The sequence below is a fragment of the Henckelia pumila genome, chromosome 3 (assembly GCF_033568475.1).
Source record: "Henckelia pumila isolate YLH828 chromosome 3, ASM3356847v2, whole genome shotgun sequence".
NCBI classification, from domain to species: Eukaryota; Viridiplantae; Streptophyta; class Magnoliopsida; order Lamiales; family Gesneriaceae; genus Henckelia; species Henckelia pumila.
Genome location: NC_133122.1, coordinates 166,480,625 through 166,501,411, shown reverse-complemented (window position 1 = coordinate 166,501,411; position 20,787 = coordinate 166,480,625). Strand labels below are relative to the sequence as shown.

General features: G+C 41.3%; 1 protein-coding gene across 1 annotated transcript in view; it reads left to right on the top strand.

The window, feature by feature from the left end:
- Positions 1-11,873: 11,873 nt before the first annotated feature.
- Positions 11,874-20,787, top strand: part of LOC140893229 (protein TIC236, chloroplastic) — a 34,360-nt gene continuing 25,446 nt past the window's right edge. The window contains exons 1-3 of the mRNA XM_073302296.1: positions 11,874-14,018; positions 14,573-14,771; positions 14,837-14,896. Of these exons, the coding sequence (XP_073158397.1) occupies positions 11,962-14,018; positions 14,573-14,771; positions 14,837-14,896 (2,316 nt within the window). The 5' untranslated portion in view covers positions 11,874-11,961. The remainder of the gene's footprint in view (positions 14,019-14,572; positions 14,772-14,836; positions 14,897-20,787) is intronic.

The following is a 20,787-nucleotide window of genomic DNA, read 5'->3' as shown; positions in this document are numbered from 1 at the left end:
CATAGAGGAGCACAACACGCTCAATATGCACTTCACTCATGTGTGAAATGGGCATCAGATGGCGGGCTACAAAAATGTACCAAGTGGCCGGATCCATCAGCAGGTATTTCTCTTTAATGCACTTGAATGTAACCGGATCCTGCCAGGCAGCCCCTGCCATGCATACTTGCTGAATGACCTCGTGCAAATCCGGGGCAAAAGCTATGCTCTGGTACAAACTATCATCGACGTCGGGCATCTCCAAAAGGCTATTCAGATCTTGGGGCGCATATGAAACCAGAATGCCTCGAACGAAGGCCTTACTATCCGCGCGCTCTGCAGCATTAGCGTAAAAATCCCTCACAATAGGGACAATAGTCGGAGACAGTTGTCGAGCAAATTTTGCCCACCCACGATTCACGACTTGGTTGGCCAGATCCCTGTCGTAAGCCTCTATGTCAAAACCCCTCTCAATAATAGGGGAGCGATGGGTTTTCGCATGATCGTATCTTTCCCAAGCCGCTTGGTTGACGAATTGGCCGGCTGGGTGGATTGGATCGTGGGCATCACTTGTTCCTTGGCAAGAAGATTCACCGCGCTCTCGAGTGCGCTTCGGGCCCATAATGGTGTTAGAAGAGCAAGAAACTTGACCGGGGCAATATATCGAACACTTGGCATGCACTAAGAATGCCGGTGTTTCTGAGCAAAATCAGGCGCTGGAGAAGTGGAGAGGAGAGAAAGGATGATGATTGCAATCCTTGGAATGATGCCTGCAATGGATGAAGAGAAATTTGTGAGGATTGGAAAAATTCGAAAATTGGGGGTTTAGGGTTCTAGGGAAACCGAGTAAGGGGGAAGGAAAAAGTGAGGGGGGAAAGAAAGAAAAGGGAAGAAATAACACGCCCAGGATAGCGCGCTCGATCGCGTGAGTTCGTGCGATCGAGCGCGCTTCATAAAAAGCGGGGGCAGAGAACTGGGTTCAAACCGCGCGCTCGATCGCGTGAGTACGCAGGATCGATCGTGCCCTAAAAAAATCCGAGCAGAGAACTAGTGAAATAACGTGCGCTCGATCGCGTGAATACGCAGGATCGAGCGCACAATACTAAAAAAAAAATTTTTTTTTTATAATTTTCCAAAATTTTCCGAAAAACAAAAGAATGCAAAAGTAAACCAAAAACAATAAAATCAAATAAAAACAAAAGGGAAAGAAACACTGGGTTGCCTCCCAGTCAGCGCTAAATTTATAGTCAGTCTATAGCTCGACTGCTTGCCGCGATTTAGTCGACATTTGGCGGAGCATGTAGAGTGATATCATGCTCGTCTCCTCCTACGTTCGCTTGGACTCCTTCATAGTAGTGTTTAAGCCGGTGGCCATTCACCTTGAATGTTTTGGATGTGTCCAAGCTTTGAATTTCGACTGCACCATGAGGGAAGACATTAATTACAACAAACAAACGGTCCATTCCAACGTGAACGTAACTTACTTGGAAACAACCGAAGTCGTGAATGATAAAGCAAAACTTTTTGGCCGACTTTGAAGTTCCGTCTAGAGATCATCTTATCGTGGAAGACCTTTGTTTTGTCCTTGTAAATCTTGGAGCTGGCGTAAGCATCATTGCGGATTTCTTCCAATTCTTGCAACTGCAGCTTTCGGTGCTCGCCACTCTCATCCATCTGCATGTTAAAGTTTTTTATAGCCCAATAGGCTCTATGCTCCAATTCCACTGGCAGATGGCATGGTTTCCCAAAAATAGCCGATATGGAGACATTCCAATCGGCGTCTTGAATGCGGTTCTATACGCCCACAAAGCATCATCCAAATGCAAGCTCCAGTCCCTTCTTGTCAGATTTATGGTCTTTTCTAGGATTGATTTAATTTCTCTGTTCGAGACCTCAGCTTGACCGTTGGATTGTGGATGGTATGCAGTGGAGATCCTATGCGTCACATGGTACTTTTTAAGCAAACTAGCCACAGTTCGGTTGCAGAAGTGTGTGCCTCTATCGCTGATGAGAGCTCGTGGAATCCCAAACCTTGAGAAAAGGTTGTGCTTGATAAATTCTGCAACAACTTTAGAATCATCAGTCCGGGTGGCCTTTGCTTCCACCCATTTCGAGACATAGTCCACAGCAAGCAATATATATAAAAACCCATATGAACTAGGAAAAGGTCCCATGAAGTCGATGCCCCAAACATCAAAGATTTCACAAACTAAAATAGGTTGTTGGGGCATCTCCTTACGTTGGAAGATATTACCTGTCTTTTGGCATTGAGCGCACGACTTACAGAACACGTAAGCGTCTCGAAATAAAGATGGCCAGAAAAATCCGCAATCTAACACTTTTATTGTTGTCCTTTGCGCTCCAAAATGGCCACCACATGCATAAGAATGACAAAACATAAGGATGGGGATTACCTTGCTCGTGGGTACACATCGACGTATAACTTGATCAGCGCAGTGTTTTCACAGGTATGGAGCATCCCACACATAATACTTGGCATCGCTTCTCACTTTGTCCTTTTGCACCCTTGAAAATTCAGAGGGAAACCCATTAGTAACTAAATATTTCACAATATTTGCATACCAGGGTAATTCGGCGCTTGCTGAAAATAATTGCTCATCAAGAAATTCTTCTCGCAAATTCAGCTCCTCATCAACATGAACTAGGCGACTCAAGTGGTCAGCAACTCGATTCTCGGTCCCTCTTTTGTCCTTAATTTCCACATCAAATTCGCTCAACAGTAGTATCCATCGTATCAGCCTTGGTTTTGCATCCTTCTTTGCCATCAGAAAGCGAAGAGCTGCATGATCAGAATAAACAATGACTTTAGCACCAAGTAAATAAGAGCAAAATTTTTCTAATGCAAAAACTACAGCTAAAAGCTCCTTTTTAGTGGTGGAGTAGTTCCGTTGGGCATCGTTCAGGATACACGAAGCGTAGTATATAGCATGCGATGCTTTTCCAACTTTTTGGCCTAAAACAGCGCCAACTGCATAGTCACTTGCATCACACATGATCTCATAGGTTTCTCAACATAGGTCAAATCCTTGCTCACCTGAACCTCAGACCGCTGCAGAATATGAGACTCATCCGCCACATACCGTCTCAACAGAGATACGTGGAACACGTCGTGAATACTGGAAAGATGCGGTGGCAAAGCTAGTCGATAAGCCAAATCGCCAATACTCTCCAAGATCTCAAACGGACCGATAAATCTGGGAGACAATTTGCCGTTAAGGCCAAATCTGAGAATTTTGCGAAAAGGTGACACTCTCAAAAACACTTTCTCCCTGACATCGAACTGCAAAGGCCTACGCTTAGTGTTAGCATAGCTGGCCTGACGATCCTATGCAGTCTTAATCCATTTCTTGATCTGATCAACAATGTCTACCGCCTGCTGGATAAACTCCGGTCCCTCAGCCTATCTCTCCCCCACTTCTTCCCAGAAGAGTGGAGTACGACAACGTCGCCCGTACAACGCCTCAAAAGGTGTCATCCCAATACTAGTATGATAGCTGTTGTTGTACGCGAACTCGATCAATGGCAAATGATCTTGCCAGGCTGAACCAAAATCCATGACGCACGCTCTAAGCATATCCTCCAAAGTACGGATAGTGCCCTCTGACTGACCATCAGTCTCCGGATGATAGGCAGTACTCAAACTGAGAGTAGTACCCATCGCACACTGAACACTCCCCCAGAATCTAGAAGTAAACCTGGGGTCTCGATCGCTGACAATGCTCACAGGCACTCCATGAAGTCGAACGATCTCCTGAATGTACAACCGAGCCATACGATCCACATTGTACTCCCGGCTATAGGCAATGAAATGCGCTGACTTGGTGAGTCGGTCCACCACAACCCAGATAGCATCACAGTTCCTCGGGGATACCGGCAAATGGGTCACAAAGTCCATTGTGATAAACTCCCATTTCCATTCAGGAATAGGCAGACTGTGAAGCAATCCTCCAGGTCGTCGGTGCTCTGCCTTGACCTGTTGACACACCAAACATCTCGAAACAAACTGATAAACATTGCGTTTCATTCCCTTCCACCAGAAACGAGTACGTAGATCCTTGTACATCTTGTTGCTCCCAGGATGAATACTCAACTTAGTGCGATGCGCCTGAGACAAAATCTCCTCTCGCAACTCTACATCCTGCGGAATCACAAGTCTACCAGACAAACACAGAAATCCATCTGACTGATAATGAAATCCAGACGAGCTACCCTCGTTAGCTAGACGAGCTAAATGCTGGGTCTTCGAATCAGACATCTGAGCATCTCGAATCCACGAATACAAAGCTGGCTCAGATAATATCGCAAACATCTGGATACTTTGCATATCTTTCTTATACTTGAAAGCATATCCTGAAGTACAACAGTCACTGATCGCACTAGACATCGAACAAGTTTGAAGTGCGGATAGTCGCACCTTGCGACTCAAAGAATCAGCAGTGAGATTAGCAGCTCCCGGATGGTACTTAATCTCACAATCATAGTCCTTAAGCAAGTCCATCCAACGTCTCTGCCTCATGTTCAACTCCACCTGAGTGAACAAATACTTGAGACTCTTATGGTCGGTGAAGATCTCAAATTTCTCGCCATACAGATAATGACGCCAGATCTTCAAAGCGAACACAATGGCTGCCAATTCCAAATCATGGACTGGGTAGTTGTCCTCGTGAAGCTTCAGCTGTCTAGAAGCGTATGCGATCACATGCCCATTCTGAGTCAGGACACAACCTAACCCCTGAAGAGAAGCATCAGTGTATACCACATACCCTCCAGATCCTGACGGTAATGCCAACACCGGCGCAGAAGTCAACCATCGTCGAAGCTCGCAGAAGTTCTCCTCACACTAGGAGGACCACTCGAAATCCACACCCTTGCGGGTAAGCTGCGTCAAGGGTCGAGCTAGCTGAGAGAAGTTCAGAATGAAGCGACGATAATACCCTGCTAGACCCAGAAAACTACGGATCTCAGCAATCGTCGTCGGGCGCGACCAATTAAGCACCGCTTCAATCTTGCTTGGATCAACAGAAATCCCCTCCCTGGATATGATATGGCCAAGAAAGACCACTCGATCCATCCAGAACTCACACTTGCTCAGTTTGGCGTACAACTGCTCATCCCGAAGAGTCTGCAGTACCAACTGCAAGTGAGAAACGTGCTCTTCCGTATTACGCGAATACACCAAGATGTCGTCAATGAAGACCACAAAAAACTTGTCCAAATACTCCCTGAAGACACGGTTCATCAGATCCATGAATATATCCGGCGCATTAGTCAAACCAAATGGCATCACTAGAAACTCGTAATGCCCATAGCGAGTACGGAATGCAGTCTTGGCTACGTCCTGATCACGGACTCTCAACTGATGATACCCAGATCTCAAGTCAATTTTGGAGTAAACTGAAGTGCCCTGCAGCTGATCAAACAAGTCATCAATACGAGGCAACGGATACTTGTTCTTCACAGTGACTCGATTCAGCTGCCGATAGTCAATGCACAGCCGCATCGACCCATCCTTCTTCTTCACAAAAAGAACAGGAGCTCCCCAAGGAGATACACTAGGACGAATGTACCCCTTGTCCAAAAGATCCTGTAGCTGATTCTTCTACTCACGCATCTCTGACAGAGCCAGACGATACGGTGCTCGAGAAATAGGCGAAGCACCCGGCATCAACTCTATGCCAAACTTGACTTCCCTAACAGGAGGAAAACCCGGAATCTCATCAGGAAATACATCTGGGAATTCATAGACAACAGGAATACTCTCTATCCCAATACTCTCAGCGGACAAATCTACTGCATAGATAAGGTAGCCTTCCCCGCCAGACTGTAGAGCTCGACAGGCTCTCAAAGCTGATACCAAAGGCATCGGGGGTCGCGCTGTCTCTCCATAGAAAAACCAGCTATCACTCCCCTCCAGATAAAAGCGTACTAATCTCTGATAGCAGTCCATTAAAGCTCAATAGGTAGTAAACATATCTATTCCCAGAATGCAATCAAAGTCGTCCATTGCAAGAACCATGAGATTCGCTAACAGAATGTTTCCCTCGAACTCTAAAGGGCAACCCATCACTAGACGCTTAGCCAAAGCAGATTGGCCCGTCGGAGTAGAAACAGACATCACTACATCTAGTGCAATGCATGGTAACTTATGCCTCTTAACAAAACGTGCAGAAATGAAGGAATGAGATGCACCAGTGTCAATAAGTACAAGAGCAGGTATACCATAAAACAGAAATGTACTTGCGATGACTTTCTCATTCTCCTCCACTGCCTGATCATGTCTCAGGGCAAACACCTGGCCAGAAGCTCGTGGCCTCAAATGAGAACTCCCAGCAGGCTGTCCCTGCGACCTCTGCTGAACGGTGGCTTGAGAACCAGATCCTGAACCAGAACCACCTCCCCCAGATAGTGGACAATCCCTCCAGATATGACCAGTCTCTCCACAATGGAAACAAGCTCCAGAAGCTCTACGGCAACGGTCGGTTGGATGGTTCTTCCTACAGTGATTACACTTGTCCTTATTTCCAAAATGGACAACACCAGCAGAGCCAGAGGAAGAAGAAGTAGATCCAGACTTCTTGAAATATTGGGCACGGGGACCCAAAGAACTAGCAGGTCTCGACTGAGAGAAAGACCTGTTCCGTCGAATGCTGTCCTCCGCCTGGTGACAACGGCTCACCAAACCCTCGTAGGACATGTCGTCACCAACCGCCACACGGTCATGGATCTCAGGGTTAAGGCCCTGAAGGAACAGATTATACTTCATCTCGGAGCTGTCGGCAATCTCGGGGCAATAAGATAGCAGATCAAAGAACTTCTGCTGATACTCATCAATAGACATGGCTCCCTGTCGCAGACTCAGTAGCTCGCCCGCCTTCGACTGACGGAGTGCAGGAGGAAAATACAGCTTCTGAAAAGCTGTGCGGAACTCGGCCCAGGTGGCCACTCCTCTCGCCGTAACAAAAGGTGCAGAAGTAAACCTCCACCACCTGCACGCACGTCCATCCAGAAGATAACAAAGGGTCTCCATCTTCTGCTCCTCAGTGCATTGGAAAGTCTGAAAAGTCGTCTCCATGCGGTCTAACCAGTTCTCCGCATCCTCCGGAGACTCACCTCCAACCAAGGGCTTAGGCCCCATCTGCAAGAATCGACACACACTGAAACGGTCCTCATCTCGATGATGATGGCGGCGTTCCCGACGAGGCTCCCAGTCGGCATCACCCCAACGCCCACCAATACTGCCATGAGAACTCTGATCGTCACGATCTGCCATCTGCAAAATTAACCAAACGGTTATCTTTATGTAGAATCTAAATCCCAAGAATACTTTGCATGCTCTGATACCATAAATGTACTGACCCTTACCTGGATCACCTACTAAACAGAACTTAGGCATGCAATTAACTTAATTAAATGGATATCAGAATAAAACTGCGGAAACCAAATACAATATACAATCCCAAGTAAAGGAATCTGTAAATACCCAAATATTATACAACCATATCGAACAACTGTATTAATACAAATAACAACAGAATAAAACCTAGGCAAAGCTCCAGCTGACCAACCACTGCCTAGCCCCTCTTGGATCCACTCGCCTCATCCAATCGCAAACCTGCCCTATGGAATAGGGTGTCCAGAAACACAGAGTACGAGACGTGAGCATAAAACGCTCAGTACGAGAGTATGAGTATACATGCATGCAAAGTGAACTCCCTATAAACTCGAGGTCAAGGATCAGATAACAGAGACAGACCGGGCCCTGGTATATAGCACGATGTGCCGTCGCTTCAGGAGGTGGCTCCCATACCATAATACCAGTGGATTTACCGGACCCAAAGCCATGGAAGTCCATCCACTAACAGGATAGGGTACAACCCTACTAATAAACATCTCGAAGGAGATTGCTCAATATGCAAATGAATGCAGCATAAATCAATGACATATAAACCATACAGTCACATAATACATGCATACTCAGTCAGGATATCTCGAACAGTACTTTCGTACCTCAAATCAGTGCAAGTTCTACCAACTCTAGGTCCATGCCTATAGTCTGCTCTACACTGCCAAATGATACTACTATCATTAAAGTGCTCTAAAAGCCTTAACTAAGCTATTGCATACTCCTAAATATTTATAGAAAGCAAAAGCTATACCTTCGTCCCTCGTTAGCCCTTTGATGTCGATGCCTCCAGAACTTGGGCACAACTCCGCTACGACTAACGAATGCCTCGACGACTCCCGGGTCAAGCCTAGGAAGGCTGGAACAACTCGAATACGACTAGAGTAGAGAGGAAATCCGGAATTGGCAATTGAAAGTGAATTCTCGGCCTTCTATTTATAGACAACGATCGGAGCCTCCGATCCTCGATCGGAACGTCCGATCCTGCCATCGGAGCTTCCGAAGATCCTGATCTGCCACGTGTCAAAATATCACTTGTTGACTTCGGATAGGGGTGATCGGAGCTTCCGATCCAACCACACGTCATGCCTGACGTAATACCATTGGAGCTTCCGATCCTGCATCAGAGCTTCCGATCCTGTTCGGAGCTTCCGAACTCACCTTCGGAGCTTTCGAACTCTTCCCAAGTAATTATGATTAATTTCTTAATTACTGATTTTGGTTACGGGCTACTGCACATAATCTTATCATAAAATACATGCATGAATCATGAACTTAAAAATATCATTTTCCTTAAAATCCTGCCCGTAAATACATAGTTAATTCATTTTCCATAAAAATCATACTGATATCAAAATATACATATATATCTTTTAAATATATATTTACGGAATAATTTACTTGCCACAGGCTAGATCGAGTTGCTGCCCCTTAACTAAAGTCAACAAACTTAGACTGGCCCATTAACACTTGTCTTGGCCCAAAAATACTTAGACTTGCCCAATCATACATAAATTGACCTAATTAGACTTAGATTGACCCAATTAAAATACTTAACCCAATAAAATTAGCCCAACAAACTTGTCCCAATAGAATTGGCCCAACAATTTTGGCCCAATAACTAATTAAGCCCAATAAATAACTTGAGCCCAATAAATAAATTGAGCCCAATAACTTAAATAATTCACCCAAGCCCAATTTAAAATAATTTAAACAACTTAGGCCTATTTACACAATTTAAGTTCAATTAACACTTGGGCTCCTAATTAAATTACTAGGGCTCGAAATAAAATAACCCGAACCCAAACCCATAACACATGATCCAAATACACTTGACCCGACCCGAAAAACCCAACTACCTGAGCCCTGCCTGGGCTGCCCGAAATCACAACCCAAGCCCCATCCTAACTCACGCAGCTCAACATTCCAACCCACGGCCACCCTGGTCCGGCCACCCTTTTTTGGAGCCCTGCCAGCAAGACCACCCCAAGGTCCTGCCGGACCACCTTGAGCCAGCCCTAGCTCGATCCATGTTATACATGGCTCGGTCGAGGGCCCTTTCTACAGCCCAACACCCTGTGAACCACCTCAAGCACACAACCCCTGAAACCTTTGGCCACTTAGCTCACCCCCTCTAGGCCGTGCACCACCAACAAACCATGACCCTGAGGACCCAACTAGACCACCGAACCAGGGGTAGCAGTAGCTCGATCAGTCGTCACCAGCAAAGAAGAAGATCGAGCCATGTTGCATAAAAACATGAATGATGCATGGAAACTTAAAACTTGAGCTATCATATCCACAAACAAATGCACAAACACAATTTAATCATCAAAAAGAGAGGATTATATGATTTAAATGGGTGAGCAAGAAGGGGAAGAACATGCCTTGTTCAAGAAATGGGGGAAACGAGTGTGAAGCTTGCGACGAAACATCCGAAAATGCCCAAAACCTTGAAATTTTTTATTCAAAAACTTGTGAAGAGTGTGCAAGTGTGATCAGCAGCTGGGAACTCCCTTGCTCTCCAAGAAAACATGGGTGTGTGAGGTTGAAGAAGAAATGAAGGATTTAGGGCTTGATTTGGGTTTTAAATATATTGGGTCATGGGATTTTAATTGAATTTGGGTATGAGCTTTTAAAAATTTAAACATTAGCCCAACATCCATTATTAGACATTAAAGATCACAAATTCTCGAAATAATAGGAGACCAAAACTTAAAAATGCCATAAAAGCTCTTAAAACGGCCTAACTAGTTGAAAAATGAGCTTTTAATTATTTTCTATAAATTAAATCTCAAAATAATTATTTTGGGCTCTTAAAAACATTAGACATAAATTTCAATAAAAATTTTTACTCCATTCGTACACGGTCCCGTCTACGCGCTCGTAAATCAACTTTTCCTTAAAAATTCCATAACTCTCAAAATACTCGGGTTAAATGTCATAAATAAATTAAATTAAAACACATAAATATGTCACATAAAAGTCATTTAACCACCTTAATTTATTTTTAAAATAACTAAATTCTCCTAATTATGCATACAGTTTAACATAGAAGAAATTTTAGGTGTTACAAGATGAAAGTACCTTGAAGGAATTATCAGCTCCACTTAGAATGTTGATATTCAAAATTCCTTATATGTTGGGATTTATCAATAATGGTTATGTCGAGATTTCAGGAATTCCATCTGTCTGAAGAGAGTAGTTGAGACTCAACTATTGTTGACAAAGAATTTCAACCCTGGATTGCATTATTGTCTGAATTTATCAGAAATAAGAGGAACTGATCAGTACGGTCAGAACTTTTGTACCGAACCGAAGGAGAGTTCGGAAGCTCCGAACTCACGATCGGAAGGTCTGATCGTCTTGGGATAAGAAAATATGGGCTTTCTGATTGGTGAACTGGCGTGAGATAGATCGGAAGATCTAAACCCCAGTTCAGAAGGTCCGAACTCCGTTGACAACAATGCGTTTTCCAATCAAGGATACACATTTGGTGGCTAGAGATCGGAAGCTCCGAAGTCCGTTCGGAAGCTCCAAACGTGGGATCGGTAGTTCCGATCGTTATATAAATAGGTGCTGAGAGCTTCATTTTCATTCACAAAATCACTCTTCTCTCTCGTTTTAGTGGTTTTGGAGGGCTTCCGAGCGTGACTTATGTGCATATATTACGTCACGATCATTATGCTGCATGCATTTATCATGTTGAGCTTGTACCTTGACATAAGCTGTAGTGGGGTCGTTCAGTCCTGAGATATTGAGTGGATGGTTGGACCCGTTGGATTACGTGGTTAGGTTACCTATATCAACATTTTTCTTCTGGTATGTGAGCCACCTCTTGATATGATGGACCATCGTGCTACATACCTTGACGCCACTTGATGTGCAGTGTTTTTACCATGATAGGTTTTCGGTACCCGTTCATTGGCATTAGCATTCATAGCATATATATACTCATACTTTCGTACTAAGCGTTGTTAGCTCACATCCTCGGTTTTTAGTTCTGAAGACCCTATTCCACGGGACAGGGCTTAGGTTGGACCGACCGGGAGGTAGCGGTCGTTGAGCTGCAGCGATGTTGGGATTGTCCTGTACCAGGTTCTCGTTTGTGGATTTTTAGTACTGTCATTCGATCGGGTTGTATAACAGTTGATTTCGATACCAGTTGTATTCCGCCGGTTGTTTTGTTGAATCGTTTGAGTTTCCACAGGTTATTAATTGTTTATTACGCTTTAAGATATTTATGGCACGTTATAACTTGATTAGCATGTGATTCCGGATCGGGTCACTACAATGACCAAGTTTGGGTATATATTGTTAGGGTTGGGTTTTATTTAATTTAATCAATAATTAATAATAAATTATTTTAAATGTATATTAATTAATAATAATATTTATTTCGACTTTTACATTTTCTTTTTTTTTTTTGAGCCAGACTTTTACATTTTCTTAGTCAGAATTTTGTGTTTAGCCAATTAAAGAAGGTTCGCCATTTACTCTGGTCCCTTCTACCCCAATTTCCCTCTGCTAATGAGTCGCAAAGAAGTTCAGCTGATTAGATGGAGAAACTCAGTGCGAAACTTCAAAGCCCAGTTCTTGGGGTTCCCCGTAAGTGCAATGTTTTCGATATGAGAAATAAAGGAGATTATGCTTGTCTGGATGGAATTAATTTAAAACCCTTCAGAAAAGGTTCAAAATTTCAAACATGTAAATGTGCTAAGAAACGTGATTGGATTTTCCAGAGGATGAAATTTACTCACTTTTATGGCAAACATGTCGAGTTATTGTGGAGGAACCTAGAATTAAGGAGTGGTTGGATGATTAATTCCGTGAAAGAGCCTTTTATTCGAAGCAAGACATTGATCAAGTCTATTACTCCTGTTTGGAAAGAGGGACTTTTTTTGTTCAGATGCTCTGTCCTTTTCACTGTGATATCTGGTTTATGTTTACTTGTGTGGTATGGGCAGTTGAAAGTAAAGAATTACGTAGAAGGCAAGCTGTTACCTTCTGTTTGTGCCATGCTGAGTGACCAAATTCAGCGGGAGCTTGATTTCGGTAGGGTTCGAAGAATTTCACCTTTGAGCATTACTTTAGAGTCGTGCTCATTTGGTCCTCATAGTGAAGAGTTCTCTTGTGGTGAGGCGTCCGCTGTCAAATTACGGATTCGTCCTTTTGCTAGTCTTAGAAGGGGAAAAATTGTTGTTGATGCTGTGTTGTCGGATCCAAGTTTGTTGGTAGTGCAAAAGAAGAACTTCACTTGGTTGGGGTTACCCTATTCGGAAGGCAGCCCCCACAGGCACTTGTCTGCTGAAGAAGGAATTGATTATCGTACAAAAACAAGGAGGATTGCAAAGGAGGAAGCTGCCATTCGATGGGACACCGAAAGAGATGATAGAGCAAGAGAATCTGCTGAAAAAGGTTATATACTTTCTGAATGTGATCATGTTCAACTTGAGGATGATAATTTGAAGGAGAGTATGAGTCTTCCCGAAAGGTTTGCGACTTCAGAGCCATTACTTTACATGGACGAGAAACTGCACTGGAGAGATCATCATTGCACGGAAGCTGGAGCGGAGTATGATTTGAAGCATGCTGAGTTAGAGAAATCTTTTGGATCCAAAGTATCTTCCACAGAAACGAGCATTTGGTCCACAATTTTGCCCGGACCTATGAGGCGTCGTTTCAAGAAGAAGGCCGTCAACAAAGATTTGTCTATATTGGGTGTTGCATCTAAACGAAGGCTTCTTGAGCGAAGTGCGACTGCAGCCCATTTATATTTCCAAAGACAATTGTTTGAGAAGTGTGAAAATTCAACCAATGAATCTGAAGGTTTTGATGACAGGGTTGCCTCCAATTATTCAATGAATTCTGAAGGAGAAGAGAGAGCGGAACATCAGGATGTCAAGTTTGAAAGTGGAAAAATGATTGACATTGATGATGAAAATGTCCATGTTACTGAGAATGTTTCGAGTAGCAAAGTAATCTCTCAACAGGAGGACCAGTTGAAAAAAGATTTTGTTTCTGGTGTAAATTTGGATGGGCAGGCTAGGAGCCTCACAAACAGTTTAAGTTCCCTCAGAGATCCCTTTCTTTTTACTCTAGATAAACTTAGTGTGGCTACAAACACCAGTGATGAATATTCATCACCTACAAATGCTCTAGGAATTATAGACACCAAGATAAGATCTGCAAGAAATGAAATGTTGGAAGCTGGGGATACTAATAGAGGCACAGTGGCTAGAAATGAAGATGTCAGAATAGTTGAGGAACAGAAAGAGCCACAAAATGATATCTCGACTGCTCAAGCAAGTCATGCATGCAGTGAATCTAGTCTGATGCCACATTACCTTCAGCAATTTCTCTTGAGCTCACATTCTGGTTTATCTTCAGTCTCTAAAAATTTTGGTGAGGCATGGTCTGCTTTACTTGTCAATCCTTTGCAGAGATTAAAGTCGGAGATCTTTATGAGGTTTGATGATATGTCCATGGAACTAGTTGATGATATTGATTCAGAAAATGATTCAGGAATTGAGAAGATGATTCCGGTTATACTCGATTCATTACATTTTAAAGGTGGTACCCTCATGCTACTTGCATATGGTGATGCAGAACCAAGGTAAGGTTTACCCATGCTAAGTTTATAGAACCAAGGTAAGGTTTACCCATGCTAAAAACATATTTGAGTTCCCTTTTGCCTCACATCCCATCACCAAAGGACTTGATCTCTAGGTTCCTCAGCTTTGCTCTGTGGGTGTTTGACCGATTAGGCTGTTCTCTGGTTCAGTCTTAGTTGAATTAGATGCTGACTAAAAATCATTTGATTTCTTAAAAACCTTAGTTGTGTTGTTTTACTTATACAAAATAAATTTAATGTTGTAAGGCATTCGGTAATCTTATTATATAAAATAAGAATGATGTTTGAAGGCATTCAGTTATCTTAGTGTCTTATTTTTGTTTAGTTTCATACTTTTGTTCTGCATCAAATTCATGCTCTTAAAAATGAGTTTTTGAACAGTTGTATTTGTGAAAGTCTGAAAGATTGTGGTTTACTAGAGGGCTGGTTTTTCCATTTATATGCAAGTCTTACTTTGATCGTCAGTCGTTGTATAGACAAGGTTTCTTACACCAAGTATATTGGCTTAATCCAGCTGAATTTGTTATTGTTTATAGGGAAATAGAAGTTTCTGGTGGACATGTTAAATTTCAAAACCAATATGGGTGTGTGCATGTGCAAGTTAGTGGAAATTGTAAAATGTGGAGATCGGGTTTGATCATGGAAGATGGTGGATGGTTGTCAACAGATGTTTATGTTGATATCAGTGAGCAGAAATGGCATGCAAATTTGAAAGTTTCAAATTTCTTCATTCCGGTAAAGTACATCACATTATTTTTCCCCTTGTGTTTTGGTAAATTATAGCCAAGTTTTTTGTGCAGCTTTTTGAGAGGATTTTGGATCTTCCAATCACATGGAATAAAGGCAGAGCTAGTGGCGAGGTGCTTTTCAAACTTCACACAGTCTCTTGCAATATACATACTAGATTAAGTGCACACGTGTTGCGTGTATATTAAGTATGAATATTATATGCATATGCATAATATATTTTAATTTAATTAAAATATTTTAAATAATTGATTTAGTTTTGATTTTTAACAAAAGAAAATATTTTAAATAGATGCTTTAGTTAACATTTGTATCTAGTTGAGAAAAAAGTGGGAAAAATTAATGAAAATTTGGAAATTACTAATAAGTACATGGAATGATTTCTAAATATCAAGTATGAGGTTAAGAAAATTTTGAAAAAAAAAGAAGAAAAATTGATGTGATAAGCCATACCAAAAGTGGTTAGTCTAAGACCTTTATGTTGCTTTATATCATAGTAGATAATTAATAGAGTAGTAGAGTTCGTAGAGACAATATAGATATTTACAATTACCATTAGTTTAACTAGCAAGAAACACAGGCTTCTCGTGTGAATTTACATTCTAAATTATGTAAATTAAGAAAATGTGTTGATAATACGATGTTAATATTTACATGTATGTATCAATTTGTCAAAGTCCCTTATCGAGAAAGAATGACCAATAAACAAAATTTGAGATGGTTAATAAATTAAATTTTAGATTATCAAATAAAATCTCGTAACCTAATTTTAACATGTTGTGCAACAAGTTTGATCTGAAGAAAGCTGTGCCCTTAAGCTCGGTGCGGCCAGGAATGTTTGAGGAGCAATTAAAAAGGGATTTCAATAGCTAAATATCGACAATTTATCTCAAAATTATTTGTCAATACATAGTGTGGATCTCTAAATTGTGTTCTCATATAATTTTCTCACTGTATCATTGAATTTGTTAGCGATGATATTTCAACTTCTGATTTGCCGGTATAGTTTTGTTAAATTCATTATCTTTCACCTTGGATTAGAAGAAAATAAACTTTTTTTGGAAAAATAAGTGCTGATGTCATACTCTTGATCGTTTCACGAATATTATTTTTATTTTGTAGTTTTGAAATTTCCCTTGAGTAGATTTACGTATATTATAAATCAATCAATGAAAGTAATTTCAATTTGCATAAACACAATTGACCGTTAAATTTCATTAAATGTAAAGTATGCATCAATTTACGGAAGATTTAGGGATAAGGGAGCGGTCGAATTTTTTTTAAAAATTTGACCTAAGCCCATTTAATGAAGTGACCCACAATTTACAAAAGTTGGTATAGTCTTGGTTCTTGGATCTGTGCCTAGAAATTAGAATGCTGGTATATCAATAAGAAGTTGAAATAGTGCAAAAAAGTATTTGCATTCTATAATGGTAATTTTTTTTTTCAGTTGCCTTTTATTCAACCTTCAAATTGATGAATGATATGAAACAACATTACGATGTGCGCTTAAAAAAGATGAATGCACCCAACTTTGATTGAAAACTAGTAAACACAGCGTGTTGCATGCCTACACTGTTTGTTTTTTTATGGTTAATCGATGGAGTTAAAATTAATATTCAGATTAGGAACAATTTGTATTGAAAATATTTGCAATTATTTTGTTATAATTTGGAAATTAATGTGTGCATATTGTGGCATTTTTTTCTTTTATAAAAAATGATGTGTAGTTCTTTTCTGGGATGAGGGTAGTATTGTCATTTGAAAAGTATTTTGCTTAGTGAGATAAGGATCGAATGCCATTTAGAAATGACCATACCAAGACCCAAGTACATTCTTTATTTAATAGTATAGAATAGTATAGATATAGATAATTAGATAGTATAGAAATATTAATTACAAAAGTTAAGAAAAATGAACTACAGGTTATGAGTATATCTCACGTTGAACAATGTTTAATTTGAATTTGTAATTTCTTAAATAATATGATGAAGTGAATATACCACAATATCAACATCACAGGTGCATGGATTTTTAGTTGAAAATTCAGCGTAAAATTTTTGTCCTTCCTGGTAGAAATTGACTTGGACCTAATTCACCTCAAAAGCTAGCTCACGAGGGGAAGTTTGTCTTTGTCTATAGAAAGGACTCCCAGGTTATTTAGCCAACCGATGTGGGACACAAACTAAGACACCAACACACCCCTGTCACGCACAGGAATGAAACGACTGGAGCGTGGATATATTAACGGGTGGCCAACTATGGGACGGGTGAGGCCAACTGTGGGCCGTTCAACACATAACGGTGGAACCTGGGCTCTGATACATTGATTTGGACCTAACTCACCTCAAAACCTAGCTCGAGAGGGGAGGTTTGCTCTTGTCTATATAAAGAGCTCCTAGGTTATTTAGCCAACCGATGTGGGACACAAACTAAGACACCAACACTTCCTAAGATAGAAAGTAACAAGATTGAAAAGTTAAACTGATGATCAATCACACTGAACCAAGTGAAAGCAACGTTTTGCAATCTATATACCCAAATGAACAAAGAAGCAAACAAATTGAAGTAAGGTCTAGGAATGGAATAAAGTAGTTGACAATCCCAAATACACGTAGCCAGTGAAGTAGCCATCGTAGAAGGTAAATTTGATAGTTTCTCCATGTAATATCATGGAGCGGATTACTAACAAATTTGTGAACTCCTTCGCAAATTCCGTTTGACATATTATATACGAGTTAATATGTGAACTCTTTCGCAAATTCCGTTTGGCAATGCTCTATATTCTGCCTCTGCGCTGCTACAAGCCACCACCGGTTGTTTCTTACTATTTCATGTTACTTGATTCCCCCACACAAATGTACAATAGGCAGAAGTAGAGCGTCTATCAGCACGAGAGTATTCCCAGTCATCATCGCTATAGACTTTGATATTTCTTATCAAGGATTTCTTGAAGGGAAGTCCCTTTCCTGGGTTTCCTTTTAAGTACCTTGGTACCCGATACACTACATCCACGTGATCTTTTGGTGGACTATTCATGAATTGACTGATAACACTTACGGCAAATCCAATATCTGGTCATGTAGGTGAGAGATAGATCAGCTTTCCTATGAGTCTTTGGTATCTTCCTTGTCAACCAACGGACCGTCTTTTTTCTCCCCAAGTTTCACATTTGCATCCATGGGTGTGTCCATAGGTTTGCTCCCCAATATACCAGTTTCCTTCAGTAGGTCCAAAACATACTTCTTTTGTGAAATTGAAATCCCAAGAGATGATCCACCAACTTCCATTCCAAGAAAATATTTGAGGAGTCTCAGATCCATCATTTCAAATTCCTTTGATAACAGTGCTTTTACATTAGCCATCTCATCTTTCTGATTTCCTGTAAGGACAATATCATCAACGTAGACAATGAGAAACATGATTTTACCTCTTTCTGCATGTTTGGCAAACGTATGGTCTGATTGACACTGAGTGTACCCATTTCCTTTCAGAACATTGGTGAACCGTTTGAACCTGGCTCGAGGTGATTGTTTTAGTCTATATAATGCTTTCTTAATCTGCATACCTTGTTGGTTGATTCTGTTTTGGAGCCAGGAGGGATATCCATGTAAATTTCCTCCTCGAGGTCTCCATTAAGAAAGACATTCTTGACATGAAGCTGATACAGGGGCCAATCTAAATTCGCAGCTACTGACAGTAAGACTCTGATGGTGTTGAGTCTGGCCACTGGAGCAAATGTTCCTGATAGTCAATCCCATATGATTTAGTGTATCCCTTTGCTACTAGTCGTGCTTTTTGTCGTTCTACACTTCCATCAGCTTTGTGTTTAACAGAAAATATCCATTTGCATCCAACTGTAAGTTTATTAGGTGGAAGATCAGTGATGTACCATGTCTTATTTTTCTCCAATGCTCTAATCTCATCAATGGCTGCGGCTTTCCATCCTGGGTTTTGAAGAGCATCTTTTATGGTTGAAGGAATCTGGACCTGATCCAATCCAAGACACAAAGGCACGATATACAGGTGATAGATGTTCAAGAGATACAAAATTACATATAGGATGTTGTGTACAGAATCTAGTTCCTTTCCTCTATGCAATAGGCCTGTTGTCAAGTTCAACAAGCTCAGTTATAGGAGAAGTACAATCAAAATCAGTAGTACCTGCAGTATTTTCGATAGATTCTTGCTCCGGTGAATAGGCTGACTTTGTACAGGTGGCTGTTGGCACTCTTTTGGATGCCTTTTCCTCAGAGAATAAACCTGCATTGGTGAATTGGTGGTCGTAGGTGCAGAATCTGGTGCAACAGGAAGTGTTTTTGGAATAATCTATGTGGGCTGAGTGGTGTTATTGCTTGCTGAAACAGATTCAGGGAAAAGTCCAGGATCATGTGGTTCCAACTGTGGAAAGGCAGGTGCATTGTCTTCCCAGTTTTGAGCAGCAGGTGCATTGTCTTCCCAGTTTTGAGCAGCAGGTGCATTGTCTTCCCAATTTTGAGATTCAGATATACGCTCCTCCTGAATGGAACAATTGAGATAAAAGGGCTGATTCTCGAAGAATGTTACATCCATGGAGGTGTAAAATTTTTTAGTGACCGGAGAATAGCATTTATTTCCCTTTTGGTGAGGAGAGTACCCGAGAAAGATACATTTAATGGCTCGTGGTTCAAGTTTTCCCTGATTGTGTTGATAATTGTGGATAAAGGTAGAACAACCAAAAACATTGAGGGGAATGGTATGGATGAGGTGAGTAGTAGGGTATGAAGTCTGAAGTGTTTGGATTGGGGTGTTGTGGTTAAGAACACGAGAAGGCATCCGATTAATGAGGTAGGTTGCGGGGAAGACCAGAAGACAGTGTCACCCCAAAAAGGGGGGACATTGTGTGTAAACATAAGGGATTGAGCAACCTCAAGTAAGTGACGGTTCTTACGTTCAGAAACACCATTTTGTTGGGGCATTTCAACACATGGTGAACTATAACCCTTGGTTTTGAGGTACTCACTGAATTTAGAATTGAAATAATCCTGGGCTCTATCTGATTTTAGAACTCGAATGCAGGCTGAGAATTGAGTTTGGATCATGGTATTAAAGTTTCTGAACAGTTGGCTAGTTTCAGATTTATCTTTCATAAAAAAGACCCACGAAATTCTCGTATATTCATCAACAAATTGAAGGAACCAGCGTGAACCCGTGATATTCTTGATTTTTTATGGACTTCAGATATTGCTATGAACAACTGCAAATGGTTGGGATGGTTTCTATAGTTGTGGAGAAAAGGTGTTGTGTGTGTGCTTAGATAATTGAGAAACATCGCACTGAAACAATTTGGAATAAGTTTTATTATGATTAAATAAAAAATGGAAAAACTTTTTCAAGATACAGACTATTCGGGTGGCCTAACCGATAATGCCATAACAAGATCGCACCATCGTTATTTTGACCCAAGAACAGAACAAGGAAGCAAAAAACAAGCATGATGCGCAGGCTGGTTTGTTGGAGGAAACGTCATCTGTTGGAGATAAAGGCCCATACAATAGTTAGCACTTCCAATCGTCCTCCCCGGTGCCAAATCCTGAAAAACACATGGATCATTAAGGAACTTAGTGGGGCACTTAAGATGTATGTTTAGTTTACTGACTGACAATAGATTAAAATCAAGATCTGGCACATATAGAACTGAATGTAAGGAAAAGTCCTTAGAAAGATGCACTGTTCTTGAACCGAATACTTTGAAGCAAGACCCATTCACAATTCGAACTGAGTGAGTAACTCGGCACGGGCTGTAGGAGTGCAAGAGCTTCAAGTTTCCAGTCATGTGTTCCAAAGCACCGGAATCAACAGTCCAAGAATTGAATAAAATGTGTTGAGACAATAAGGCCGCAGAAAAGATACCTTGATGTGCGACACTTCCAGCCCCAATAACCGAAGAAGTTGCTGATGGAGGGGCCTGTCCAAACAGTTTATGAAGCACATCAAGTTGTTCAGTAAGTTCCTTACTGAACGG